Below are 27,509 nucleotides of genomic sequence, written 5' to 3'. Positions count from 1 at the left end.
TTTTTAAGTTAGACATAAAATAAGAATATTATTAGATACCACTGAAATCCAGAGGATTATTAAAAATGTATATCCTGATAAATTGTAAAACCTAGGAAAAATGGATATTTTTTTTGACACATGTGACTCAAAAGAATATAAGCAACCCCAAAATGATAGTGAGCCTTGAAACTGGAGGAGCAATAGCCTCCCAATAAAGACAATCAAAGTACTTGGCAGATTAATTGCTGAACTGTACCAGATCTCCAATGAAGAGCTAAGACCTTCTCATACTATTCCACAAAACTGGAAGGGAAGGAAGGAAGCTACAGCCACTCTGATGGCAGAACTGGGTGATGATATCACACACAGAGAGAGCTGCAGACAATTTCCTTGATAAACACAGATGCAAAATCCTCAGTAAAACACCAGCAACTCAAGTTAAATAACAGAAGAAAAAGCTAAAACCCCAGGAGTGAGGTGGTTTCACTCCAGGGATGCTGGAATAACAAGTGAGTTAATGTAATACAGCCTAAAAGCAGAATAAAGACAAGTTACATAACCATCTCAATGGATATAAAAAAGGTTTTGACAAAATTCAGCATCCTTCACGATTGAAAACTCTGAAGTAATCTCCCCATGACAACACCTGTCTGTGAAAAGCCAGCAGTGACTTTTATACCAAATGGGGAAAATGGACTGGTTTTTCCTGAACCTGTGACAAGAAAGGATATCTGGTCTGCTCACTAATTTGGTGACCTCAGTAAGATCCTGAGCTATGTTCTTGTAGCTTCCTTCCTTTCTTCCTCTTTCTTTCTCTCCCTCCTTCCTTTCTTCTTTCCTTCTTTTATTCCTTCCTTTCATTTTCTTTTATCTTTTTCTTTTCAGACAGTTTTAAGTAGCCCAAACTTGTCTTGAATTCACAATGTAGCCAGTGACAACCTTGAGTTTCTGATGACAATTGGGGTAGTCACCAATCTATGAGTAGAGCAGAATATTGTTAGGCACCGTTATGTTGGCATTTTTCCTCCAATTGTGTTTGGTTCTATTCTAGGTTACTGGGCCATTCAGTTTCTAGATCCTAGCACTCCAGGCCGTGGCGGGGTGGGCTCACTCTTGTGGTCTCAGGCTGGACCAGTCATTTCCCACAGTCTCTGAGCCACCCTTACCCTGGTCCCTTCTCCCCTACACATCCTATAGGCAGGACAGAGTGTGGGTTGTATGGCTCAGTTGGTGTACCAATACCTCCACTGGAAGACTTGCCTTTCTAGTCATCTCTTTCAGTCCTCTCCCCTCCTCCTTTCAACCCAACCCCTCATGTTCCTATCCCCACCTGCCCCCAGTACGCCCATGAGATCTCTCTATTTCCCCTTCCCAGGGAGAACCATGTGTCTCCCCCACTTGGACCCCCCCCCCCCTTGTTACCCAGCCTCTCTGGGTCTATGGATTATAACATGGCCTTTCTTCACTTTACAGTTAATATCAGCTTATAAGTGAGTACATACCATGTTTGTTTTTCTGGGTCTGGGTTACCTCATCCAGAATGATTTTATCCTAGTTCCACTCATTTGCCTTCAGTTTTCTTGATGTCATTTTTTTTTTAACAGCTGAGGAATACTCCATTGTGTAAATGTACCACATTTTCTTTATCCATTCATCAGTTGAGGGACATCTACGTTGTTTTCAGGTTCTGGCTATTATGAGCAAAACTGCTATGAACATAGTTGAGCAACTGTCCTTGTGATATGATTGAGAATTCTTTGGGTGTATGACCAAGAGTGGTATAGCTAGGTCTTGAGGTAGATCGATTCCCAATTTTCTGAGAAACTTCCATATTTATCTCCAAAGTGTGGGCCCCATTTCTTAAAAGTTCTATCACCTCCCACATCACTAACACCATGGGGATCAGGCCTTTAATACAGAGACTCTTGGAGACCAACTCATAAAACCAAGGCTCTTTGGAGACTTCAGACCCTAGTATCCCTGCCATGTTACCTTTCTCTGGGCTTTGCTTTTCTGCAAGTCTACTGTCTCTTTCACTCAGAAACTCCACTGTCACAAAAGCCCAAGCATGCTGTAAAGATATTATGAAGAATACTTGATTCAAAAGCTTGTGAATCACAAGGTTACATAGAGAAGTTACTCTAATCTTGAGGAACACACCCAGTGCCTCCCGGAAGGAGATCTGGCAAGTCCCCAGGCCGTCTGTCCTGGGAGGCACACAAGGGGCAAGGGCCAGGTCCCAGCAGCATCTCCAGCAAGACAGCCACGGGGAGACCATGGAGCAGCTCTTTGTTTTTGTGGGGCAGCTTGTGTGCCTGCTCTGCCTGCTCAAGTGTGTGAGGCTTTCCCGGTACCTCTTGCTGAGCTTCTGGAAGGTTTTACCAGGGTCTTTCCTGCGATCGATGGGACAATGGGCAGGTAAGAAGACCCCTAAGTCGTACTGATTTGATTGCTCCTGTTTCTTATTCTTGTGTCTCAGAATGCTTCTGAGACTTCACATAAATGCAATGGCGTGGCTAGACAGCCCGAGTGGAATTAGAACTATCTGAACATCAAGGCATGGGTCAGGAGATGGTGGAGGGAGACTGCCCCTCAGTTCTCACCCATGTGTCTGCTACTTTGCTAGATTTTCTTCTTACTGGAGTTTTTCTGGTAATACAAATAATAAATAAGGCAGAAATACCTGCCTCTTCATCTACAGATTTCTAAACCCCGGACTGGTGTGCATCCGTTTGCTAAAGGGTATTTCAAAAAATTTGAGGTGCAAATGTTAATTTATTTTTTATACATCCCATGCCCTTCTCCACTAAACTTGTCAACTTCGCAAACTTTGTCATAAGTGTTTGTTAAATGACTATATGGGAAATTGTTTAGGATGAACCCGTGAGTTTCTAATTGATGCTTCTTATGCTTACACTGTGTGTGCACACATATATGGTGTGTGCACATGTGTTTGTTGCCTCTAGTAACCTTACTAAGCTGCCTGGGCTTGTGTGCTCTGATCCGAGTATCAAATGCCGTGCACAATCAAATGCCCATGTGCCTGGAGCTACCAGACATCTCAACAAGCACTGCCCATGTAGACCCTCTAAGAACCCTCCCCCAAAAGCAGTTAAAATGGAGCCAGAGACTCTGCGGCTTCAAAGTGAAAAATATAATCTTAGCTCGTTTGGGAGTCAAGAATGCATAATGTTATCATGAACAAATATGTAATGTCTTCAGGCACAGGCCAGCCAGCGGGGGAAAATATTTCAAGGAGGGGACAACCCCCCCTCCAGTTATAAGGCTGGAGGACACACAGAGAGAATATCATGAGATCCATGCTCAATAAACTTAATAGATTTTTTTTGTTGGCATTTTTTAAAGCATGTCCTTCAATTGCTGGTGCCAAGGTCAGTCGCAGGTGTATGTGTAGTGAATTGTGGCATTCTGTCTCCAATTTTAGGAAGGAAGGATGTAAAGGCATTTGAGATTGTTGGGTACTAGCAGATAGTGGTATTGAGGATTAGCTGTCTAAAGTCATTGGGTTTCTGCACCCCTCATTCCTGTGTCCTTTTTGCTAGGTTCCCTATCTTCCACAGGCATTGAGGGCTGCTGTCCTGTGGGGTGAAGGAAGGGAGGGTCCAGACTTCGCTTCTCAGACAGAACACTGAGGTGTTCTTAGGGTAACCACTGGGCAGGGTGAAGCAATAACGGTTCACTTGCTTGCCCTGGAGGTGCTAAGGCTTGTGCTACCCCACACATTAAGAAACCTGGATAAAATACTTATTGATTTAGGCTTTGCTGCATTTCAGAGTGTGTTTTCTAGATACACGGATCCCTCTGAAAATGACACACACAACCTCTCACACCCCAAACAGGCAGAAAAACCCTTCACATCAGGAGTTCTGTAAGGGGGGGGGGACCAAAGCTGGAGTGAGAAAACGTGGCTTTGTGGTATTGAGAGCTCTAGACTGAGTTGTACAGGAGACTGTAGTTGAGAGAGAGAGAGAGAGAGAGAGAGAGAGAGAGAGGCACCGTTCTGTTGCTTCAAGTCTGTCGCTGTTTCTTGCAGTGATCACCGGAGCAGGAGATGGCATCGGGAAAGCCTATGCATTTGAGGTGAGGTGGCCGCTTTTTTTTTTTTTTTTTTTTTTTTTTGTGGTTTGGATTTTGGAGATCAGGTCTTACTATGTCTCACTGGCTGATCTCAACTGGATCTCCTGCCTTGGTTTTCTAAATAGCTGGGACTCAGGTGAATTCCACCAGCCTAGCTTTGAAGCTTTCTCCCCTGTTGTCATGGGACACCCACCCCACTCATCACTTTCCCGTGTATAAAAGTCATAGACATTCATTTAAGAAGTATACTACCTTTAGGGCTGGAGAGATGGCTCAGTGGTTAAGAGCATTGCCTGCTCTTCCAAAGGTCCTGAGTTCAATTCCCAGCAACCACATGGTGGCTCACAACCATCTGTAATGAGGTCTGGTGCCCTCTTCTGGCCTGCAGGCATACACACAGACAGAATATTGTATACATAATAAATAATAAATATTAAAAAAAAGAAGTATACTACTTTTAATGTGAGAGCCCAATAAAAAAATCTCACCCTTTAGAAACTTAAAATAGTTTTACATGTATTTGTGTGTGCAGAAGAGGAGCTGGTGTTACAGGTGGTTCTGAGCCACCAGTGTGGTCTTCTGGAAGGGCAGCAAGTGCTGAGTCATCTCTCCAGTCTCTTCTCTAACACGAGCAGACCAGTGGCTGTACCTCCATTTAGACTTTAGGGACTTATGGGGCATTTGACGTTTTAGGGTTGCAATTGGGCCATGGTGTTTAGATATTTACCTTTAAAAATGTAAACTCAGCCTAGTGTGGTGGTACAGGTCTTTAATCCTAACACTTGGGAGGCAGAGGCAGGAGGCTAGCCTGGGCTACAGAGCAAGTTCCAGGATAGCTAGGGCTACATAGTGAGACCCTGTCTCTAAATAAATAATAAATAAATAAATGGATAATCCCTTTTATTTATTCCATAGAAAGAGGTAACATGCTGATTCAAAGATTATTGTGTGGGCTAGATGAGTCACGTATAGCTTCTGTTTCAAAGCACTGGGGAGGCAGAGACAGGGAATTCCCCTTGGACAAGCTGACTAACTAGACCAGACAATCAGTGGGGGTTGGGTTTAGCAAGAGATGCCTCCCCAATAAATAAAGTGAATGATTGAGGAAGACACCCCATGTAAACTTAAGCCCTCCATAAACATGCTAGCCTGACACACTTGTGAGCTCATGCATATTTAACACCCACACATACCACACATGTACAAAAAAAAGTATTCAAGTCTTTATAGAGAGTATTATAAACCTCCAATGAGAGGAACGAGTCCTCCTGAACAAGGGAGACAGAAAGATAACTCCTAAATTTCTTTCAAATTCCAGGTTACATATATATATATATATATATAATTTTTAAAATGTGATAGTTATTAGCATTTTCTTTTATAAAAAGATTTCCTTAAATTTTATTTACTTATTTTTTCACGTGTGTGTGTGTGTGTGTGTGTGTGTGTGTGTGCACGCCATGGCATGCATGTAGAGGTCAGAGGACAACTGCAGAGTCAATTTTCTCCTCCACCAAATGGGTCCTGCAGATGGAACTCAGGTCATCAAGCTTGCTGCTAAGTCTTTTCTCACTGAGCCATCTGCCTAGTCCTCCACAATATCATCTGGAAGTGGCAGTGTAATATTCTCTCAAATGAAGGTCTGTAGCTCAGCCGTGTTTTTCTCACTAAAAAGGTTTAGGTTAACCTCCTATTTTTTCTTCATTTTCTATAAACTTGGAAACAACTTGTAGAGATTTATATTAAACTCTGAAGTCCTAGCTGGTCCCAGCCGTCACACAAATGTTGCCATAGGCTGGGTAGCCCAGACAACGCATTCCTCACAGCTCTGGAGACTCGAAGGCCACATGCTGAGTGCTCAGTCCTCCTGCTGGATTACAGACAAAGAGTGTCTCATTGGGTCCCCAGAAACAAGCTCTCTGGGCATATCTCAGGGCACTAACCCCACAACATGGGCTCCACCCTCAGGAACTAGTCTACAGCATGTTGTACATTACATGCTGAAAATTACACCTTTGGCTGTTTTCCCAGTAAGGGTTAGGATTTTGTTTGTTTGTTTGTTTCCTTTTTTATTTGTTTTTTTTTTTTTTCAAGACAGTGTTTCTCTGTGTAGCCTTTCCTGTCCTAGAACTAGTTTTGTAGACCAGGCTAGCCTCAAACTCACACCTGCCTCTGCCTCCCAAATGCTGGGATTAAAGATGTGAGCCACCGCTGCCCAGCTAAAGGATTTTTTGTTTTGTTTTATTTGAGACAGGGTCTCACTAGATATCCCTGACTGTCCTAGAACCCACTTTTTGACCAGGCTGGCCTTGAACTCATGGTTCAAGCCTCTGTGCCTATCGGAAAATGTGTGACCTCTGGTTGTTTGCCCAGGTCTGTTTGATCAGATGTAAAGAGTTCTTCATTCTTACCCTAGTTCATATATAAGGATGTCCTCACAAGCATTGGCTGGCCCTTGATAGATGATGAGTGGTCATATTAGATTGTGGAGAATAGGAAGAGGGCTCAGCAATTTCTTTTGAAAGCAGTCTTTTGCTATCAAAAACTGCGGAAGACAGGGCTTGCAAGATGGCTCAGCTGCCAAGCCTGGAAACCTGAGTTCAATCCTACTATGATGGAAGGAAAGAATCAAGTCCAGCAGGTTCTTCAATGATCTTCACTCATGCGCTCTCTCTCTGTCTCTGTCTCTGTCTCTGTCTCTGTCTCTCTCTCTCTCTCTCTCACACACACACACACACACACACACAAACACACGCACGCACACACACACACGCATGTAACCCTTCTCTTCCCCACACACAATACCATACCACAACACACACATCCCCCCCCCCCCCGCCCCCAATATAAAGGATGCCTTCTTACTGCTACAGCCTGGAGCTTGACTTTCCCTTCAAGGCCCATTTACAGCTCGTGGTGCTGCTGGGAGGCTGTGGAGCCTCTAGAAGGGAGCTAGGCTCTGAGATGTGTTCATAATTCCTGGCTACCCTGAAGGGAGCAGCTTCCCCCTGCTGAGTTCAGTCACTGAGGGTCCATAACAGAGGGGTCATGGCCACCGACAGGAACTTCGTTGACCTTGGGTCCAAATAAACCCTGCTGCCTTTTAAGTTGTTTGTCACAGTGATGGAAAACTGACTGAGGTCTGTGGCTCTCACAGGGTTCTATTGCTGTGAAGAGACACCGTGACCATGGCAGCTCTTATAAAGGAAAACCTTTAATTGGGGCTAGCTTACAGTTTAGAGGTTCTGGCCATTATCAGCACGGCAGCACGCAGGCAAACATGGTGTCGGAGAAGGAGCTGAGAGTTCTACATAGGGATGCACAGGCAGCAGGAGGTGACTGCCACACTGGGCGTGGCTTGAGCATCTGAGACCTCAAAGCTGTCCCCTGTGACCACTTCCTCCAACAAGGCCACATCTCCTAATAGTGTCACTCCTATGGGCTTGTGGGGTCCATTTCAAACCACAACAGTGGCTTGAAACTCTGAGCTATTGGGATTCTTTCAGACTTCTCCTTCTTTCCTTAACTCCACATAGACCTGACTTTGTTTCTTGGTACTTAGAGGAGATCCCAAGTCAAACGCTGCCTGAGCCATTCATTTCTTTATCATCTTTTAAAGAAAGGTTCACGAACTGGGGGCTGGGTGGGCTTGGCAATCCTCACTCAGACAGGATCTTTCGATTCTGACCAAGGGATGCATCCTCCTGGGGCTTCTGAGTCACCAGAGAGTTCTCCTGTGAGCCTTGGGTCCTGACATTCTGTTCCGTCCTTGACTAATTCTTATTTTTTTCTTCTGTACAAACTTTTTAATATTTCCTCGTGTTCTTTTAAAAAGTTAATAAAATTTTTTCCCTAGGCTTGTAACTTTTCTTCATGCAGACTTTTCTCCGTTCCAGAGTCTATTCTCTCCTGCTGACTGCTGCTCCAGAGACAGGGGTTCAGTCTCGGGTGGTCAGGACTCCATGGCTGAGAACTGGTCAGATATGTGGGTATCTGGAGCTTGCCTCTGACCATCACTGCCCCCTTCCCCTCCCTCCTCCGTCTTCTTCTTCTTCTTCTTCTTCTTCTTCTTCTTCTTCTTCTTCTTCTTCTTCTTCTTCTTCCTCTTCCTCTTCCTCTTCCTCTTCTTCTTCTTCTTCTTCTTCTTCTTCTTCTTCTCTTCTTCTTTTCTTCTTCTTCTTCTTTTCTTCTTCTTCTTCTTCTTCTTCTTCTTCTTCTTCTCTTCTTCTTTTCTTCTTCTTCTTCTTCTTCTTCTTCTTCTTCTTCTTCTTCTTCTTCTCTTCTTCTTCTTCTTCTCTTCTTCTTCTTTTCTTCTTCTTCTTCTTTTCTTCTTCTTCTTCTTCTTCTTCTTCTTCTTCTTCTCTTCTTCTCTTCTTCTTCTTCTTCTTCTTCTTCTTCTTCTTCTTCTTCTTCTCCTTCTCCTTCTTTTTCTTCTTCTGACAGGGTTTCTCTGTGTAACAGGCTGTTCTGGAACTTGTTTTGTAGACCAGGCTGGCATATCACAGATATCCACCTGCCTCTGTCCCCCGAGTGCTGGAATTAAAGGCTGCTGGTCTCTTCTTTTTTACTTTTGCTCTTATTTTTTATTTTTAAAGTTTTTTTTTTTTAAATTTATCTTTTTAAAATTTAAAAACTTTTTTCATTTTACATACCAATCCCAGTTTCCCCTCCCTTCCTCTTCCTGCTCCTCCCACTTCCCCCCCCTCCCATCTACTCCTCAAAGAGGGGAAGGCCTCCCATGGGGAGTTAACAAAGTCTGGCACATCAAGTTGAGGCAGGACCAAGGTCTTCCCCCTGTATCTAGGCTGAGCAAGATATCCCTCCATAGGGAATGGGCTCCAAAAAGCCAGCTCATGCATTAGGGATAAATACTGGTTCCACTGATAGTGGCCCCACAAACTGCCCAAGCCATACAACTGTCACCCACATTCACAGGGCCTAGTTCAGTCCTATGCAGGTTCCCCAGCTGTCACTCCAAAGTCAATGAGCTCCCACTAGCTCATGCTGGTCTCTTCTTAATCACTTCTTAATCACTTAATATAATGTCTTAGCCCAGCACCAAATATCTCAGCAAGACAAAGTTTTGATTTAGTAATTCAGGTATCTTGTTAATCACAGCTGACTCTTCAGCCCCAGCTAACCAGAACCACAGAATCTTAATTTAAAATAACAAATGACCCTGGCAGAGTCTTTAAAGTTTCTTCTGAAACTCCACAAGCCAGGCCTCTATCCTCTGCACTGCTCTCAACATTCTTACCTTCCAAGTTCCCACAGAACGTCCCACAGAGCTTTAACACTTCATGGTTCTTCTAGCCCAAAGTTCCAAAGTTCTTCCACAATCTTCCCCAAAACATGGTCAGGTCTGTCACAGCAACACCCCACTCCTGGTATCAATTTGTCTAAGTTAGGGTTTCTATTGCTTCAATGAAAAACCACAACCAGAAAGCAGGTTGGGGAAGGAAGGGTTTATTCAGCTTACACTTCCATAGTGCTGGTCATCACCAAAGGAAGTCAGGGCAGGAACTCAAACAGGGCAGGATCCTGAAGGCAGGAGCTGATGCAGAGGTCATGGAGGGATGCTGCTTATTGGCTGGCTTGCTTCCCCATGGTCTGCTCAGCGTAAATTCTTACAGAACCCAGGACCATCTGCCCAGGGATGATACCACCCACCATGGACTGGGCCCCTCGCACTGATCACTAATTAAGAAAATGCTTTACAGCTGAATCTCATGGAGACAGCTCCTAAACGAGGCTCCTTCCTCTCTGACGACTCTAGCTTGTGTCAGTTGACAGTCAAAACCAGCCAGAAAAGCCCTCATTCTTCTAAGCTCATCCACTTAGTGAAACGTGGCTTATGCAGAAGTAGTGGTGTAGCGCTCCGTGTTCGTAATTCTACTGCCCTGGAAGTGGAGGCAGGAGGAGCAGGAATTCAAGAACATCATTTTGAGTGTGAGGCCAGCCCGGGCTACACATGACCCTGCCCCCGCTCCACCAAACAGATAGGACTTTCCCCCTGGAACTTTTTGTTTTTCATGTTCCCACAAGGACTCTTTAAGGCACTTTAAAAAAAGATTTATTTTTAATTGTGTATGTATGCACACCACACGTGTGTTTGTAAGCACCGCACAGTATGGTACTTGAGGAGGCCAAAAGAGGGGTCAGATCCCCTGGAGTCACAGTTGTGAATTGCTTAGTGTGTGGTATTGGGAACTGACTTCAGAATCTCTCCAGTTCCCTTGTGAAGTATTTTTATCCTTCAAAATCTTGTCAGAAAAAAAAAAATCTTGTCAGAGAACCACAAAGAAAAGAAAAAGAAAAAAAGAAAAAAAAAGGTAGGCAGTGGTGGCACATGCCTTTAATCCCAGCAGTAGGGAGGCAGAGGCAGGCAGATCTCTGAGTTTGAGGCCAGCCTGGTCTACAGAGAGCGTTCCAGGATAGCCAGGGGTACACAAAGAAATCCTGTCTCAAAAAACAAAACAACAACATAAAACAAAAGAAAAATCCCATAAAATCTTGTCAGAGAACTCTAAATATTGGCGTCTAAGTATCTTTTTCTTACTCAAACTTCTTTGTATGTTGGGTAAATTTTTTTTTTAACTATGTCCTGGACATTTCTGGTAAAATGTCATGAGACTCTGGGTCTTACTCAAATCTGTTCGTGTGGTTTATACTGACGGCACATTAGCAGCTGGGGAAGGGACCCAGGTTTTCTACTTGGCCCCCACTAAGGCCTCTGCCTCCTTGCTACTGCTGGGGGTTTGCCGGTCAGAGCTAATATTAAGTAACCTAACCAGATGTGTTTCATCTCCAGTAAATCTTTTTTTTTTTTTTTGGCTGAGGCCATAGTACTTTTTCTAAGGTGTGTACTTGAGATAGAGTAGTTATTGAAATTACCTGGAGCAAGTGAGAAGGAAACATGGAACACACAACAAACCCGCTTAGGAGTTTATTCATGGAGGGGTGGAGAGAGAGAGAGAGAAAGAGAGAGAGAGAGAGAGAGAGAGAGAGAGAGAGAGAAGGGGGAGGGAAGGAGAGAGAGAGAGAGAGAGAAGGGGGAGGGAAGGAGAGAGAGAGAGAGAGCAAGAGAGAGACAGAGAGACAGAGAGGAAAGAGGAGAAAGGGAGAGAAGAGAGAGAGAGGAGAGAGAGGAGGAAAGGAGGAGGGAGGGAGAGAGTGCTGAAGATGGTACTTCTAGCCTTTAAGGGCTGCCTAGTGCAGGAGCACAGGGGATGACATGTTACGTCATATGCAGATGACGGAGCTCACGCATGTGGGCAAGAGTTCACACAGCTGCATCATATGTAGGTGATGCAACCAACCATACTGCATGTGGGACAAACCTGGTGGCCATGGAACCCAGAAGTGTCAGCCATATTGTGGCTGAATCATAACAGTTATTACCTGTGTGGGGTGTGTGTGGGGTGTATGTATGTGTACATGAATGTGCTGACCCATGTGAGTATGCGTGGAGGTTAGAGGTTGGTATCATTGTCTTCCCTATTACCATACATGTCATTACTTTTGTTTCCTTACACCATATATTGGTGTTGACCTTGCCATGTTTGGATGCCAAAATATAACATAGGAATAACAGGCTTGGGGCCGGAGAGACAGCTCAGTGGTTAAGAACACTGGCTGCTCACAGCACCCACATGGTGGCTCACAACTGTCTGTAATTCCATCTGCAAGGGATCTAACACCTCCTTCTGGCTCTATGGGTATCCTATGCTTATGATGCACTTATAGACGGCAAACACCCATGCACATAAAATAAAATACAAAAATTAAATCAAAGAAACTGGGTTTGATGATACATTGACAATTATTATTACTCTAGCAAAAAGCAATTGGAATCTGAAATGTTGCATTCCAACTGTTATGAAGTGTTATTTTTCCTACCCGAAGTCTCTCTGATCTTGATAACTGTGTCTCCTCTAATGGTGTCCCTGAAATAAGTAAAATGTTACTTGTCTGTTTATTTATTTATTCGTTTGAGGCAAGGTCTCTCTTTGCACCTGGAGCTACCTAGCTAGTCCTGAAGATTCAACTGTCTCTGCCTCCCCAGCTCGCTCGCCATGCGGCTGGGGGTTGGGTATTCAGGTCCCTGGGCTTGCACAGCCAGGCACCTTACCCACAAGCCTTTTTCCAGCCCTGCCTACGCACTCTGTCCTTGGACGTCCCCTTTTCTGATCCTTTAATCAGAGAAAGTGAGCTTCCTTGGGATTTGGTTCACATTTCTGATTTATCCGCAGCTCCGTCTTAATTAAAGAACTGGACGTTTCAAGGGAGTGCTTAAAGGCAGGAACGGGGGAACGCGCTTCTCTGGCTTTCCGGAAGCCTATTCTGTGCTCATTTAAGTTTAATCCGCATTCACCTTTAAAGTGGTAGGGGAGGCTTTGCCTCCTGTCCAAGGAATTTCAAGTATCAACCAAAGCAGGTGGGAAACAAAACAAAACAAAACAAAAAATACTTTCGGAAGGGGCTGGGCTGGGAGGCAGAGGGTGGGCTCTGTCTGCACCTCTGTGGCTCTCTGTCTGCACCTGAATTCCAGCCCTTCTTCTATTCTCTCCCACACAGAAGCAGCCCTGTCTTATTCCCACCCCCGCGTGTAGATTAGCAGCCACAAGCACCTTCCTTGACCCAGGCTCCCATTCAGTCCTGCAGTCGCTGCAGAGATCCGGGACTGGTGGGCAGTGCATTATGGGAAAGGCCTTGCTGGGGGCTTAACTCTCTGAAAGGGGGCTGAAGACCCGCATATGGGGCCTGTCAGCCCCGACTTTCTCAAAATAAGATTGAGTCCTGCTTGAGCACACAAAGGGGACAATGCTGCCCAGACTTCGGCCCAGACCACTTCACATGCCGCCTGGAAACTCTCTCCAGAAAAAGGCGCCACCAAGGAGAGGCTCCAGCCCACAGGCAAAGAGCACCCTTTGTGCTGGAAATGCAAATTGTTTTCCATTTAATGGACAACTTCCCCTCCAGGAAGCTGATGAAGTGAACGGGGAGACAAAAGTCCTTCATTCTTAAGTCACATTTGTGACAGATTCTGGCGGGGGTGGGAACTCCACAGCACCCTCAGCCCAGAATTGCCACCACTCTGGGTTTTGGGTTTTTCCCCCTAATTAATATTTTATTTTTGTCAATATATTTTATAGTTAAAACTGCTTGGTGAAATCTTACTTTAAATTGCATTTCCCAGAGGGGTGGTAATGATTCTGGGTGTTTTTGGTCTAAAGAGATATAAAAGAAACAATAGGAAAAACTCAAATACATTAAATAAAAAAGAATAAATCTTTTTTTTAAAAAGAAAACTCTTAGTTATGTGTAGATGCAGATGTTGAGAATATGGCTGGCAGTAGGAAAGGGCCTTGATAACGTTCAGAGGGCTTTAAGTGATGGGTGTTTTCCCGGGTAGAACTCTATCTAATTAGTGTCCTTCCTTCTGGTCCTCACGGGCAGTCTGCTCTGGGTAAAGGGAAAAGGAGAGAAACCACTGCACATTCTCATCTTTTCTTGGGCAGAGAAGACTGCGACTTTCTGTCTAACCCTATGCCCAGAAGGGGGATCTAGCATCATTAGGACTGCTAGTGTCTGAATTTACCCTGTAATTTAGCTTCTGCCCATTGTGCAACAGCGAGGGCTCTCTGTCTCTAAATCTTGCTCTCAACTTCCCTTTATTGCTTTTTTTTTTTTTGAGACAGGGCTTCTCTGTGTGTGTAGTCCTGGTTGTCCTGAAACTCACTCTGTAGACCAGGCTGGCTTCCAGCGTGGAGATCTGCCTGCTTCTGCTTCCTTAGTGCTGGGATTAAAGGCATGTGCCACCACTGCCTGGCTCAACTTGGGGACTCATTTCCTTCAGAAGGCTGGGTATTTCAGTCAGTGAGTTGACAGAGGCAGACAGATAACATGCAAAAGGACACAGATTTCAAACCATCCTAAGCCATCCATGTGTGAGACTCACGAGGGGCCAAAATAGCTGGACTCTATGTAGGGCAAAAGGAGATAGGGACTGGACCTTTGGGGAGAAGGGAGGTGGTACAGGAGATGCATATTCCTGGTTGTCAATCTATTCGAGGTGATACAGATGAGAATCTCTCAGGTAGCAGTCATCGTGGTCCCCCTGGGCAAGAGTCGCATTGCAATCTGTTTGGGCATGTAACAAGAAAAGCCTCTGCCTGCATTCTATGTTTCATCTATGAATATTTATATGGGGTATTTGACTATTCTCTTTTTGGGGGTTGTGATTCCAGCACAGATATTCGGACAGCCCTGCTCTCCATAACAGTTCTCAGGGTGGATTATCTCAAGGAAGTCTCATGTCTGGTGCCAGCCTTCAGGGATGGCCATTAAGTTGACTTTAGTTGTTCTTGTGGTGGGGTGCATGCATGCGTGTGTGTCTGTGTATGCTTGTGTGTCTGTGTTACAGTGTTAGCCAAGTGTACCTTATCAGGAAGCCTGCCAACTAGGTTGGTATTGAACTTCAGTATTGGACTCCACTGCCAACTTGTTCTTATGAGACTGATATGACCTGACGGTACCCAAGATAAGCTGAGGTCCCTATTCACCAAACTATAGCCTTAAATAGTATAGAGTTGGCTTGTGGTCACATTGATGCATATTTTGGTTGTTAATGGCCAGAGAATCCCAGAAACAAAAAACACTATGCAAAGTCATTTATTTTCATTCCTTTTTATCTGAACAGTTGGGGGCTACTCCCCCCACAGTGTGGCAGATGAGAACATTCTGGAGGCAATGTTCCTGGTGGCTGCAGGAAATGGTGTCCTGTTGTCACTCTACTGTAGCATCCCCTGTGTCCCGATGTAGCCATGCTTTCCTCAGTTCACAGACACCTGTGCTTTCCCATATGCCGGCCTCTGTCTCTTAGAGGACACGCACGTCAGTTAACAGCATCCGTGAGAACAAACTGCTGAGTCATGGGCTGTGCTTCCTGGTGATCAGCTGGACTAAATGACGGTGTTTGTCTTCTAGAGAATCTGAGGTGTCAAGGTTATAGGCACTGCATGAAAAGAGAGAACTTGGCCTCCTTTTTATTCTTTTAAAGGATTATGCAATTTTGGAATGATTGGGTTTTTTTTTTTTTTTAAATGTTTGGTAGAATTTACCCAGAAGATAATCTGTGCCTGGAATTCTTTCTGTGGGACAGTTTAAAACACTTGTTTTTAATCTTTATTGCCTTATTATTAACACTCGGGTTTTTTCGTTTTGTTTCTTTTTTTTTTTTTTCTTTTGAAACAGGGTCTCTTGCTGTCTCCTGCTCCATATGCCTTCCTAGCTGGCCTGCGAGCTTCTGGGCTTTGCCTTTCTCCACCACCCATCTCCACTTTGCTGTCGGAGCAATGTTAGAGATGTGTGCTGCCTGGTCTGGCTTTGCACGTTCCTACTGATCCAAACGCAGGTCCCCATGCTTGCAGGGCAATGGTTTTACCCACAGCACCGTCTTTTCAGCCTTGTTTTATTTTACTATGTTCTTTTCTGATGTAAAAATTAAAAATAACTAAAACAAGGGGACAGGTTCTCGTTGTATAGCCCAGGGTATACTTTAATTAAGGCAGGGTTTTGCTCCACAGCTCAGCCTAGCCCCACACTTGCAGCAACCCCTCCTGCTCCCTCATGTGCTGGGATTTGCAGGCGTATGCACCACACCTGGCTAGAACTGTCTAATTGCCTGCCCCTTTCCAAAGAAATCAAGAATACCTTCCCTTTTCCAGACCCAGGCCAGCTGGTCTTGGTGAGTTCCCAGTAGAACATCCCCATTGTCTCAGTGTGTGGGTGCACCCCTCGCGGTCCTGAGTTCCTTGCTCGTGCTCTCTCTCCTTCTGCTCCTGATTTGGACCTTGAGATTTCAGTCCTGTGGGACTCTCTGAACATAGCGGACAATGAGGACTACTGAGAACTCAAGAACAATGGCAATGGGTTTTTGATCCTACTGCACGCACTGGCTTTGTGGGAGCCTAGGCAGTTTGGATGCTCAACTTACTAGACCTGGATGGAGGTGGGGGTTCCTTGGACTTCCCACAGGACAGGGAACCCTGATTGCTTTTTGGGCTGAGGGGGGGGGCTTAATTGGGGGAGGGGGAGGGAAATGGGAGGCGGTGGCGGGGAAGAGACAGAAATCTTTAATAAATAAATAAATTAAAAAAAAAAGAATACCTTCCCTTTCTGAGAACACTGTGTGTGTGTGTGTGTGCACTTAACACAGCTTTAAGAAACAGCCTTTCTGGTTTTCTCTCAATCCTCTGAGGATGGCAGCCTCTCTTCCCTGCTAGTCTCTTCCCCTTTGCTGGATCCTCTGCCTGGCAGGTTTGCTGCCTCCCACAGATGTTCCTGGGTCAGCTGTTCAGGGCTGAGGAGTCTGCTCTGCATACTGTTGTGCAGGTCCTTGTGCTCTTTGGAGGAGAGGTGTTTTGGAGTCTTTCCTCACTTCCTGCCTGGTTTTGGCTGTTAAGGCTCATCTCCTCTTTGTACACATGCCCTGAACTCAGTTCTGAGGGAGACAAGGGCACTTGGGCTAATGACTTTAGGAAAACCTAGGACCCAGTACTCTTTATCTGGCTTCTTTGCCCCAGCTGTGGTGCTGGTGTGGCCTGAAAGTTTAAAATGCTCAGGGGCTTAGATAACAACTTCATTGGTTATTTCAAAACAGGAGAGAGGATTTTGAATATTCAAACACAAATGAGTGATCTGTATCTGAGATACCAGATATGCCAGGCCACAAAGTGATCCTTACACATTGTGCACACACACTGCAATGTCACATTAGAATTACTATGTGCCAATTATAAAGAGAACATGTTATCTATATATAAGTCTATGGATATAAAACATGTATAGTGTAAACTTTTAAGTTAAAGTTCTAAATTATGTTTGTGCGCTGGGGAAAGGGTGTGTGCACCTGAGTGCAGGTGCCTGCAGATGATCCCCCTAGAGCTGGAGAGGAGATTCAGGACTTCTGGAAGAGCAGCAAATGCTTCCAACATTTGAGCCTTTCCTTCAGCTCTTACCAGGATTTTCAGAGACAGCGTTCAGAGGATGAACTCTTGCTTCATATTGGTATGGATTCATAAGAGGAAGCTTATTATTTGTGTGGTTTCTATACTCTGTTTCCTTACCAAATGTCTATTGCTTCGTCCAGCAATTAAAATCTCCAGCTGAGGTGGTGTATTTTTACCCCCTGTTGTGTTACCTCTTCCGGGTAAAGCTTTTCATCTGGGTAACCAGGACTAGGACTGGTGTGTCTCCAGTAGGAGTCAGCCTTTCACAATGTCTGTTTCTAACAATATTTAATTGTTTTAATGCTGATTTTGATGGACTTACTAGAGCTGTCTTTCTCTTTTTTTTTTTTGGTTTTCCGAGACAGGGTTTCTCCGTAGCTTTTTGGTTCCTGTCCTGGCACTAGCTCTTGTAGACCAGGCTGGCCTCGAACTCACAGAGATCCGCCTGCCTCTGCCTCCCGAGTGCTGGGATTAAAGGCGTGCGCCACCACCGCCCGGCTCTAGAGCTTTCTCTTTTGGTTTGTCTTTATTGCTTTCATTTGCTCTTGTTGCTGTAACACAAACACTCCAAAGTTAGGCAATTTTCTATCCTGAACCCTGAAGCTCTCTAGGGTCTCCAGACAGCAGCTGTCATTGGTGTTCTGATAGACACTTAGTATTTAGAATATTCCAAGATTCTCAGGGGGTAGGAATGAGGGACCAAGACCGAAGAAGGAGCAGGAGATGTTCCTGGAATTTCTGTCTCATGTGGAATGATGCTCTTATCCTCTCCTGCACGGGAAAGAGACTCTTATCATTTCCAATGTGCAGGAAGTTGCAAGGCCTGGAAGCTCTTACTAGCTAGGTACAAGAAGTGAATGTATAATTTGTACAACACAAATATTGGCTTTTTTCTCTTTCTCAAATCACCTTATGATGTGCTGTCTATTATATCTTAGTGTGTGTGTTCAGGTGAATGTGCATACTCGTGTGTATGCATGTGCATATGGAAGCCAGAGACTTATGCTGAGTGTCTCCTTTACTCTTTCCACCTGTTTTACTTTGAAGACAGGGTCTCTTCTTGCTGAACCTGAAACTCACTAACTGACTAGACATGTTATCTCCTGGAATAGTTCTGTTTCCATCTCCCCTGCACTGAGTTTATTGGTTGTGCTGCATCTGGCATTTTTTTGGTTTTGTTTTGTTTTTGTTTTTCGAGACAGGGTTTCTTTGTGGCTTTGGAGCTCTTGTGGACCAGACTGGTCTCAAACTCACAGAGATCCACCTGCCTCTGCCTCCCGAGTGCTGGGATTAAAGACATGTGCCATCACCGCCCAGCGCTGCATCTGGATTTTTACATGGGCACTGAGGCTTGGACTCGAGTCTTCACGTTTGTGTGACAAGCACTTGAGCATCCTGCTAGGCCCAGTGATATCTCCTCTATCTTAGCACCTCTCTTGAAACATCCACCCTCATAACTAACTTACTACATGAGGAAGACGTAAGGAAGATGAAAAGGTTTTTGAAAACACACTCACATTTGTTTCACCAATACCAGGTAAACACCTCTGAGACAAGTATGGATGAAAAGCTGCAAAAGTCAAAGGATTTTATCAGGCACTTATGAACTGCAGTTTGGGAAAATGGCTTTGGATAGTTTCCCATCAGTGTTCCAAAGAAGAAAGGAGGAGGAGGCGCATGCTGAGTGACTGAGGAATTGTTTTATCGCAAGGGAGTAGCACTCAACCTGGTGGAACTGCAGAAAGTGCAGCAGGAGCCATGGAGCCCAAGGGAGAGAAGGAAATGAGTGCATACTATTGGTGAAAACACCCAGACAGAGTCCGGTTAGTCTCTGACGCACACCTTGAGTCTCTGGGTGCCATGTAGATCTAGGAGATGCTTTGTCAGAGGGGAACCAGAGCTCACAGCGTTGGGCAGCCTGGCATTGCCTGTAAGCCCTGCTACGCTGATAGTCACCCAATAACACTTCAAAAGTGTGGAGGGATAGCCCAGTCATAAGTGTTTGCATTGCTGAGATCGATTCCCAGTACACACATGAAAGCCAGGTGATCTGATGCCTGCTTGTGATCCCAGCACTAGAGTGGTGAGGGCAGGTAAACCTTGGGGCTTGCCTGCCGACAAGTTAAGCCTAGTGGATAAGTTCCAGTCCAGTTAGAGTCTCTATCAAAAAGTAAGGTTTGCAGCCCCCAGACTTTACAGTTGGCTACAGGGAGCCCCACCAGTTCCAAACAGGGACTCCCAGATGATGATCCTGCCAAGACTTCTCACAGTGACTCTTGCCATATAATGGGCACACAGCGACACTTACAACAGCTACAGTGTTGGCTTCAGCCTTACCCACAATGGCTGTTCACTCACAGCACGGGAACCTCCATCACAGGAGGAAGCAGGAGACTTATGGTGCAGTCAGGGACAGAAGGACCTTCTACACAACTAAGGCCTCCCATCTGCTTAGCATCTTTCTGTTTTTTCCATTCCTGCCTGCAGCTGGCCAAACATGGACTCAACGTTGTACTTATCAGCAGGACACTGGAAAAGCTACAGGCCATTGCAGAGGAGATTGGTGAGTGATCCCACACAGCAAGGCGGGTGTGTATGCATGGAACTGGTCAAACATGGCACTGTCCTGCCTGTTCATGCCATGTCTGCTGCCGGAAGCCTGGGCTGCCACCCGCCCGCTGTATACAGAAGGGCCCAGTATACAAAGGGAAGGACAAGGTATAAGGCATAGGCTGTCACCCTGAATTCTGTGGCCTGGATAAAGGAAAAGTTTTCTCTGGGCCTTTACCCTCAGAATCAGCCCTGCTCAGCCAGAGCCCTAGCTGCCTCTTAGCTTTCGTCCCTTTCTTCGAAGCCAGAAATAGTGTCTGTTATTTGTTTCTATGTTTATAATCCTTATTTTTAGATATTAAATTTTAATAATTACATGGTTAATAATTAAGTAAAGTATCAAGGCAAAGGTATGAATCTTTAATTATGAAGGCTTTTTAAAGCGCAGCAGGCTGTCCTGGGTCAGCTTTGTTTCTTTGGGGGAGGTTCAGAATAGAAGAAGGTTGTGGAGGTGGGGGCTGTGCGATCAAACTGTGGAGGCTCCCTGCCCTTGAACGGGTGAATTTGACTTTTGTTTGGCATCTGGATATTAGAAGTCATTCCGATTAGGACCAAGGCATTCTTGAGTGTCTTCCTCGTGGTGTTGAATGTGCTTTTTGTCACGTTATAGGAAAGCAAGTCCTGCCTTGTATATTAAAGGATCCTTGACTCTTATGTTAGGTCTCTTGATTGCTTGATCAGAGGAGCTGGGTCTAGACTCAAAGTCAAGGCTCTTCTGAGAGAGACTGGGACACCTCTACCTGCAGCTGTCACCACTGCCTATAAAGGCCTTCCCCAGGCAAGTGAGCGCAAAACCACAGAGAAGGCGCTAAACTTGGAGTGAAGAATAGGTTCTGTGGACAAGTTAGTCCACTAACTTGTCCTCAATTTGCTGCTCTGGAAAATGGGAAGAAGAGTGTCTGCTCCCTCAGGATTGTGGGGGACAAGCTGACATGTATGTGGATTCTGGAGCATAGGACTCCTGTGTCTATGCTGAGGGGACCTTAGTCTGCTGAGTTATGAAAGCATCCGAGGGTGTGCACAGTCCTCCTCCAGGGGCTCAAACCTGAGTTTGTGTCAATCACCTGGTGACTTATGTAGGCCAGTCTGGCTCAGGCCAGTATGTCTGAACCAGTAGGTCTGGGGTAGAGGCAGATCTGGGTCTCTAACAAGATTCCTGATGATTTTGATATGACTTTGAGAAACACAGTCCCAACTCTCTTTTAGATATTTCATTGTAATTTTTAATTGTGTTTATGTGTGTATGTCTGTGTTGGTGTGTGCAAGTGCCTATCAGATCCCTTGAAGCCAGAGTTACAGGAGTTGTAAGCCACCTAATGTTTGTGCTAGAAACAAGCCTGGGGTCTTCCATAAAAACAGAAAGCACTCTTAAGTGTTGGACCATCTCTCCAGTCCTACAAAATCTATTGTATTGCTGTGGACTTTACAGTCAAGAGGGATGATTGTACTCAGGCTTACTAGAAACACCTGTGGTCTCTCATACAGAGGGGACCACTGAAAGCCGTGTGAAGATTGTGCAAGCAGATTTTACCAAAGAAGACATTTATGACCATATTAAAGAAAAACTTAAAGGTTTAGAAATTGGAATTTTAGGTAAGTATATTGAAAATGCAAATCTTGATTTTCCATGTAAATATGATAATCACCTCAGTGACTATTGAAGTCCCTTTTGGGAGTGGCCTGGTGAGATGGCTTGATGCATAAAGACACCTGTCATCAAGTCTGATGACGTGAGTTCAATCCTAGTGATCCATTTGTGGATGGCAATAACAGAGTGTTCTTCAAGTTGTTCCTGCTCCAGCACCTTATATATCATGTGCATGTTAGTGCACACCTGTAATCCAAACCCTCAGGAGCTGGAGGAAGGAGATCAGAAGTTCTTACCCTTAGGTGTATGGTTAAAAACTCTCGTATCACCGGGCTGTGGTGGCGCACACCTTTAATCCCAGCACTCGGGAGGCAGAGGCAGGCGGATCTCTGTGAATTCGAGGCCAGCCTGGTCTACAAGAGCTAGTTCCAGGACAGGCTTCAAAGCTACAGAGAAACCCTGTCTCTAGAAAAAAAACTCTCCTATCACAAGTTCTAATGTTTTTACATTCTAAATGGACGTGTGTGCGTGTGTGTGTGTGTGTATGTGTGTGTGTGTGTGTGTGTGTACATATGGAGGCCACTGGTCAATGTCAGATATCTTCTATTATTGTCATCCTTATATTTTGAGTCCTTCCCTCCTTTTTTCCTCCCTTTTTCCCTCTCTTTCTTCTTTCTTTTCTTTTTAAAAAATATTTATTTATTTATTATGTATGCAGTGTTCTGTCTGCATGTATGCCTGCACACCAGAAGAGGGCACCAGATCTCATTATAGATGATTATGAGCCACCATGTGGTTGCTGGGAATTGAACTCAGGTCCTCTGGAAGAGCAGTCAGTGCTCTTAACCACTGAGTCATCTCCCCAGGCCCCTTTCTTTCTTTTCTATTTTAACTCAGGTCCTGGTGTTTGTACAACTGTCACTTTGTTCGTTGGGTCACCTCCCTGACCTGCATTCCCTTGTTGTTATTAAATCATGTTGCAATGAGCACCCATACACAGAAATCATTTTGTGCATGTTTCTGTAGAAAGATTTCCCATCTGCTCTGACGTCCTTTACCTCTCTCTGTCAGTCAACAATGTTGGAATGCTCCCCAGCCTGCTCCCAAGCCGTTTCCTGAACACTCCCGGTGAGATCCAGGTGAGCTTTTCCTGTCCTGTCTGCTTTTGTCTCTCAGACAGGTATGGACCCCTGGCTTGATCATCAGGATTCAGGGAAGAGAGACAAGAACCAGGTCAGGGCAGACTCTGCTGCGTGGTGGCTGTCTTGATATTTTTCTTCTCACCCTAGAACTTGACACAAAGGGTGTGCCTTTTCATCTCTGCTCATCAAAAACTTCCTAACCACCTATGATTCTATTCCATCCTGAGTTTTCAAGGCTACTCTCCTTCTGCCACTGCTCACATACGGGCAGGACTGCAGAACAATGCCACTGAGCCTCAGCTAGGAGCCAGAATGTAGGCTGAGCATGTAACGGGGTTATTGGCACTCAGCTTTTGCGCATTCAGTGCTTGGTTAGCGCCAACTTATTCCCAGGACAATTCTCCTAGGACTGGACTGACTTCTGTCTGTGACTATCTATTGCAGAGTCTCATCCACTGCAACATCACGTCTGTAGTCAAGGTACGTGATGAACACGTGTGCTAACATCAAAACACAGAGGCTGAAACATTCCTCGAACTGAAACTAAACTGCTCTTAGCCACAGTCTGTTCACTGTTCTCATCTGGAAAACAGAGACAGGTTCATTCTCTCCAGTATATAAACCCTATTTTTGCATTCAGAATGCACTAGGCCTGAAGATACTAATATTTCCTCAGGACTTCAAAGCAATTCCCTAAAAGTTAATATTTTAATAAATGTTTAGTAGTCTCTAAGAGAAGGACATTTATTATGCCAGAAAAGATGATAGAGGGCTGGGTTTTCTAGGTATTTGTTGTTCAGTATTTTTTGAATTGAGCTCAAAGTTATCTATGGACTAGGCTCTTTTTAAAAAAACATTTAATTGATTATGTTACTATTTTTAAATTATGTGTGTATCTGTATTCCTGCATGTGAGTAGGTGCACTGATTGCCATATGTGTCAGCCCCCCTGGAGCTGGAGTTCCAGGCAGTTGTGAGCTGCCTGGCATGGGTTCTGGAGGAGCAGTGCAGGCTCTTAACCTCTGAGGGCAGACTCCAGCCCAATAATCCCTTGTAATTTGTGGTTTAGTTATCTGGGGTCAGTCCTGGTTCCAGAATGCTAGAAGGAAGATTGTCTACTTTAAGAAAGAGGCTAGAGAATAGTCTAGGTTTGCCATCTGCCTAGGTTGCTTGCTGTGGCTTCTAGCCAGATTCTCAGGTTGCCAGAAGGGCCTCTAAGGTTGCCAATAACTTTCAAGGTCCTCTGGGAAGATTAAGCTTCCCCAACTTCCTCCAAGGACCCTGTTGATTGCTACTTAAGTTTCTTTTTCAAGGCTTAACCCTGGCCTTCTCTTCTAGATGACACAGCTTGTTCTGAAGCGCATGGAGTCAAGGTAAGGCCTGTCAGGAGAAGCAGAGAGCAACGTGGCTTCCTGTCCTGGCAGCCACTGCTTGGGGACTTGGTGGTGGTGGAGGGAGCACATTAAGCTGCTGCTTCAGTTGGTGGCTAAAACCTATGAAGAGAGAACACAGTGATTACGGGGGGAAGGCCAGGCCAGTGTTTCACATACATGTGTGTATGTGAAGGTCAAGTGTAACATGTTTTAGAAGGAGATTGAGAACAGCTGTTTGAAAACACATTGGCTTTCAAAGAAAATTAACTCATGTTGAACATAAAAGACGCAAGTTGGCCTCAGATCAAGACTATGTCCTTTTTTATTGTGAATTCCATCTTCTGTCAGAATGAGTACCCCATTCCCCTGGAAACTGCCTGCCCCCAGTCTCTCTAATAGTCCATATTTGGGGCACCCTAGTACAACACTCATGAGGGGCTGGTTTTCATCACCTAGTATTCATTAAGAGCAAATAGTTGATAGTTTATTTTTTCTAGAGTAAGAAGGGGGTAGCTTTGTATTCTGATTTGCGGTGTCTTGCAACCCCACTCCAGGCATCTAACTGGGAATATTAAAGATAATCGAATTTTATCCAGGAATAGGGAGGCTGAGGTAGGAGGATCACCACAAATTCAAGACCAACCTGGGTTCCATAGTAAGGCCGAGGCTAGCCTGGATGATATAGCAACATAAATATGTCTCAATAAATGAAATAAACAAAACCAACTAAATTTCGAGAGGTATAAGCAAGAGCCCTGAAGAGCACAGGGACGTTGGAGTGAGCACAGCCCATTTAAGATGGATCCCACCACATGACACCATCCCTATGAGCCCAAAGGGCTCCAGAGCATGTGGTCCCATGGAGACTGGAAAGTCCCTTCCTCCTTTCCTGTCTGAGCCAGTTTGGGTTTTCGTAGCTTGGCAGGGAAACGATTGCCCTAGCAGAGGTCCTGTTTGGAGACCAAGCCCTCCATGACTGCAGAGAGTGACGTCACTGTGCAGTGTCCTCCTTGAGATCATGGGGGATGTTTCTTCACAGTTCTCGCAAAACCAGCCCTTGTGAGCCACGGAAGCCTAGAGGGTGGGTGCTGACAGCCCCAGCCCTCAGGTGTGTTTGCGGCAGTGGGATGGGACAGCCAACAGTGCTGCCTTTGCTCCTTTGCCTTACAGGCAGAAAGGCCTCATCTTGAACATTTCTTCTGGGGCAGCCCTTTGTCCCTGGCCTCTGTATGCCCTGTACTCAGCTTCCAAGGTGAGTGACAAGCCATCGGGGCATCTTCCTCCTCCTCCAAGCAGGAAGTGTCTGTGATACTCTTGGGAACCTGAGGGATCCCGTCTATAAGGGCAGGAGGAAGCAAACTCCAGACCTGAGGTGTTTTCTCTCTTACTGCAGGCTTTCGTGTGTACGTTCTCCAAGGCCCTGCATGTGGAATACAGAGCTAAAGGAATCATTATCCAGGTGAGGCGGACAGTGTGGGAACTCCCGAGAAGGAACCAGCTGGCTGGCTGGTGGTCCATCATCCCTTACAATGCAGGTTGTATGTGTGAAGATGGTCTAGTGATTCTGCTGGGCTCCCCTGACCAAGACCAGGCCAAGTGCTGTCTCTACAACCCCTCCTGCTGCTGGGATTTCTGCTGGCCTTCCTTCATGCTGGTGTTGGTTGAGGAAGGGAATTGCGTATGGATGTGTTTGCTCAAAGATGCTGTGGGGGCTGGGGATGTAGCTCAGTTGGTTGAATGCCTGCCTAACACACACAGAGCCCTGAGTTTTATCTAAGGCACTGCATAAAAATGGGTATGGAGGTGCACGCCCATGATCTCAGCATTCAGCAGGTGGAGGCAGGAGGACCAGGAGTTCCAGCTGGTCCTTACTACACGGAAAGTGTAAGGTTAGCCTGAGCTGTCTGGGGAAGCATGCTGTGGACCCTTTGCTGCGTGGTATGTATGTTGTGTGAGCAGGTATGTATGTTGTGAGCCGGCATGTACATATGTGAGCAGGTATGTACGTGTGTGATCGGGTATGTAATTAAATTTGATTTCCAAAGGAACGTGAATAAATCTGTCGAGACAGAGTTTTACTAGTAGCCTAGTTGGCCTTGGACTGCCAATTCTATCGCTCAGCCTTAGATTAAAGGTCTGTGCTGCCACTTCTGACTGATTGACTGTCTAGTGTAAGCCCATTCAATGCAATACTCGGGACAAAACTTTGCTGAGTGATTTATGCTTGGCTGGACTTCAATTCTGAGTTCCTTTTATTTGTGTGTGCAGTGCTGGGACGCGAACTCTGGGCCTCATGCAGGCGCTCGGCTTCTGAGCTTATCCCCAGTCCTGAACTTCAGCTTTTTTTTTTTTTTTTTTTTTTTTTTTTTTTTTTTTTTTTTGGTTTTTCGAGACAGGGTTTCTCTGTGGCTTTGGAGCCTGTCCTGGAACTAGCTCTGTAGACCAGGCTGGTCTCGAACTCACAGAGATCCGCCTGCCTCTGCCTCCCGAGTGCTGGGATTAAAGGCGTGCGCCACCATCGCCCGGCTTGAACTTCAGCTTTAACTGCTGCCTTGCACTTTGTTTGCTGAGTCTCCCAGTTGCCGTGTGTGCTCTGAATGGCGTTTGAGCCCCTTGAAATGAACAGTTTAGGCCTCTTGAGCAACCAAACCTCCTGCTCTCCAGCTTCATGCCAACTTTGCATCTTTTATCAAGGACCTTAGAGTGTTTCACAGGCAGAAAGGAGCTGGGATGGATGGTGAAGTGTGCATTCACACCTCAGTCTCCGATGGCCTTTACAGTGCTGTGTCCTGCTCTTTATCTTTCTCTGCAGGTGCTGACCCCTTATGCTGTCTCAACCCCAATGACAAAGCATCTAAATACCAACATGGTGACCAAGACTGCGGAAGAGTTTGTTAAAGAGTCCTTGAAATACGTCACGATTGGGGATGAAACCTGTGGCTGTCTTGCTCATGAAATCTTGGTAATCAATGACTTCTTTTGAAGCAAGGGAGGAAGGGTGTGTGTTTTCTTTCACCGCAAGCTCACAGGGCCAGCCAGCTGCAGTACAGCCGGGGAAAGCAGTAGGAGATAGTAGTAAGAACTGAGGCCGATGCCCTCAGCCTATAAACAACCACGAGACTCCACTTCTCCACTTAGAATGACCCCACTTAGCGGCTCCTGGGAGTTCTTGGGTAGGAAAAACAGGAACACCTGGCTCTTCCATGCAGGGGCCTCTGCCTCCTTGGCTCTGTGTTTCAGTAAAGTTGAGCCTCTAAAGGAACGCTTTCCCTTAGCTATGGGAAAGCTAGCTAAGGAAAAGGGAAGGAAACAGGGAAGGAAAGCCACTGAGGAGATGGGGTTTCAGGAAGAAATAACCAATGCTCCATAGGACAACAAAGAGGTGTGGTGGGGTCGTCAGCCCATGAGTGATTTAACAAGTCCTTCAGAAGGCATTTAAAGGGACAGCCCGGGTGTCTAAGAAGTTCCCCATTGCAAAGTGTCGCAAGATCTTGATAGTAGTCAGAAAAAGTCATCCTCCAATGACTGACTCCAAGGACTCGCTGAGGTATAATTTCTTCGCTTTGCTCAGACACTCCTATTTTTCTGTTCAGGCAATGCTGCTGAACCTGATCCCTTCCAGAATCTTCTACAGCGACACCTTCCAAAAATTCTTCCTGACAGGCTACTCAGATTATCTGAAGCGCAACACCAGCAACAGATAG

The 27,509-nt window shown here is 45.4% G+C and overlaps 1 protein-coding gene across 1 annotated transcript; it reads left to right on the top strand.

Moving 5' to 3' along the window:
* The first annotated feature begins 2,258 nt into the window (after positions 1 to 2,258).
* Positions 2,259 to 27,509, top strand: LOC121443355 (testosterone 17-beta-dehydrogenase 3-like). Its single transcript, XM_041645087.1, has 11 exons — positions 2,259 to 2,400; positions 4,037 to 4,083; positions 19,581 to 19,656; positions 21,189 to 21,296; positions 22,363 to 22,430; positions 22,878 to 22,913; positions 23,771 to 23,805; positions 24,976 to 25,057; positions 25,199 to 25,264; positions 26,618 to 26,767; positions 27,399 to 27,509. The coding sequence occupies exons 1-11, from the start codon at positions 2,259 to 2,261 to the stop codon at positions 27,507 to 27,509; spliced, it is 921 nt and encodes a 306-aa protein (XP_041501021.1).

The sequence above is a fragment of the Microtus oregoni genome, unplaced genomic scaffold (assembly GCF_018167655.1).
Source record: "Microtus oregoni isolate MIOR12 unplaced genomic scaffold, Mior012 000105F_ref0000443, whole genome shotgun sequence".
Classification (NCBI taxonomy): Eukaryota; Metazoa; Chordata; class Mammalia; order Rodentia; family Cricetidae; genus Microtus; species Microtus oregoni.
Note: the sequence above shows the minus strand (reverse complement) of the source record. Positions and strands in the feature narration are given on the sequence as shown.

Excerpts from the sequence above, each read along its gene's own strand:
- LOC121443355 (XM_041645087.1), top strand. The coding sequence starts at position 2,259 with ATGGAGCAGCTCTTTGTTTTTGTGGGGCAGCTTGTGTGCCTGCTCTGC. Across the intron at positions 21,297-22,362 it reads TTTAGAAATTGGAATTTTAG|TCAACAATGTTGGAATGCTC; the intron begins GTAAGTATATTG and ends TCTCTCTGTCAG. Across the intron at positions 26,768-27,398 it reads GTCTTGCTCATGAAATCTTG|GCAATGCTGCTGAACCTGAT; the intron begins GTAATCAATGAC and ends TTTTCTGTTCAG.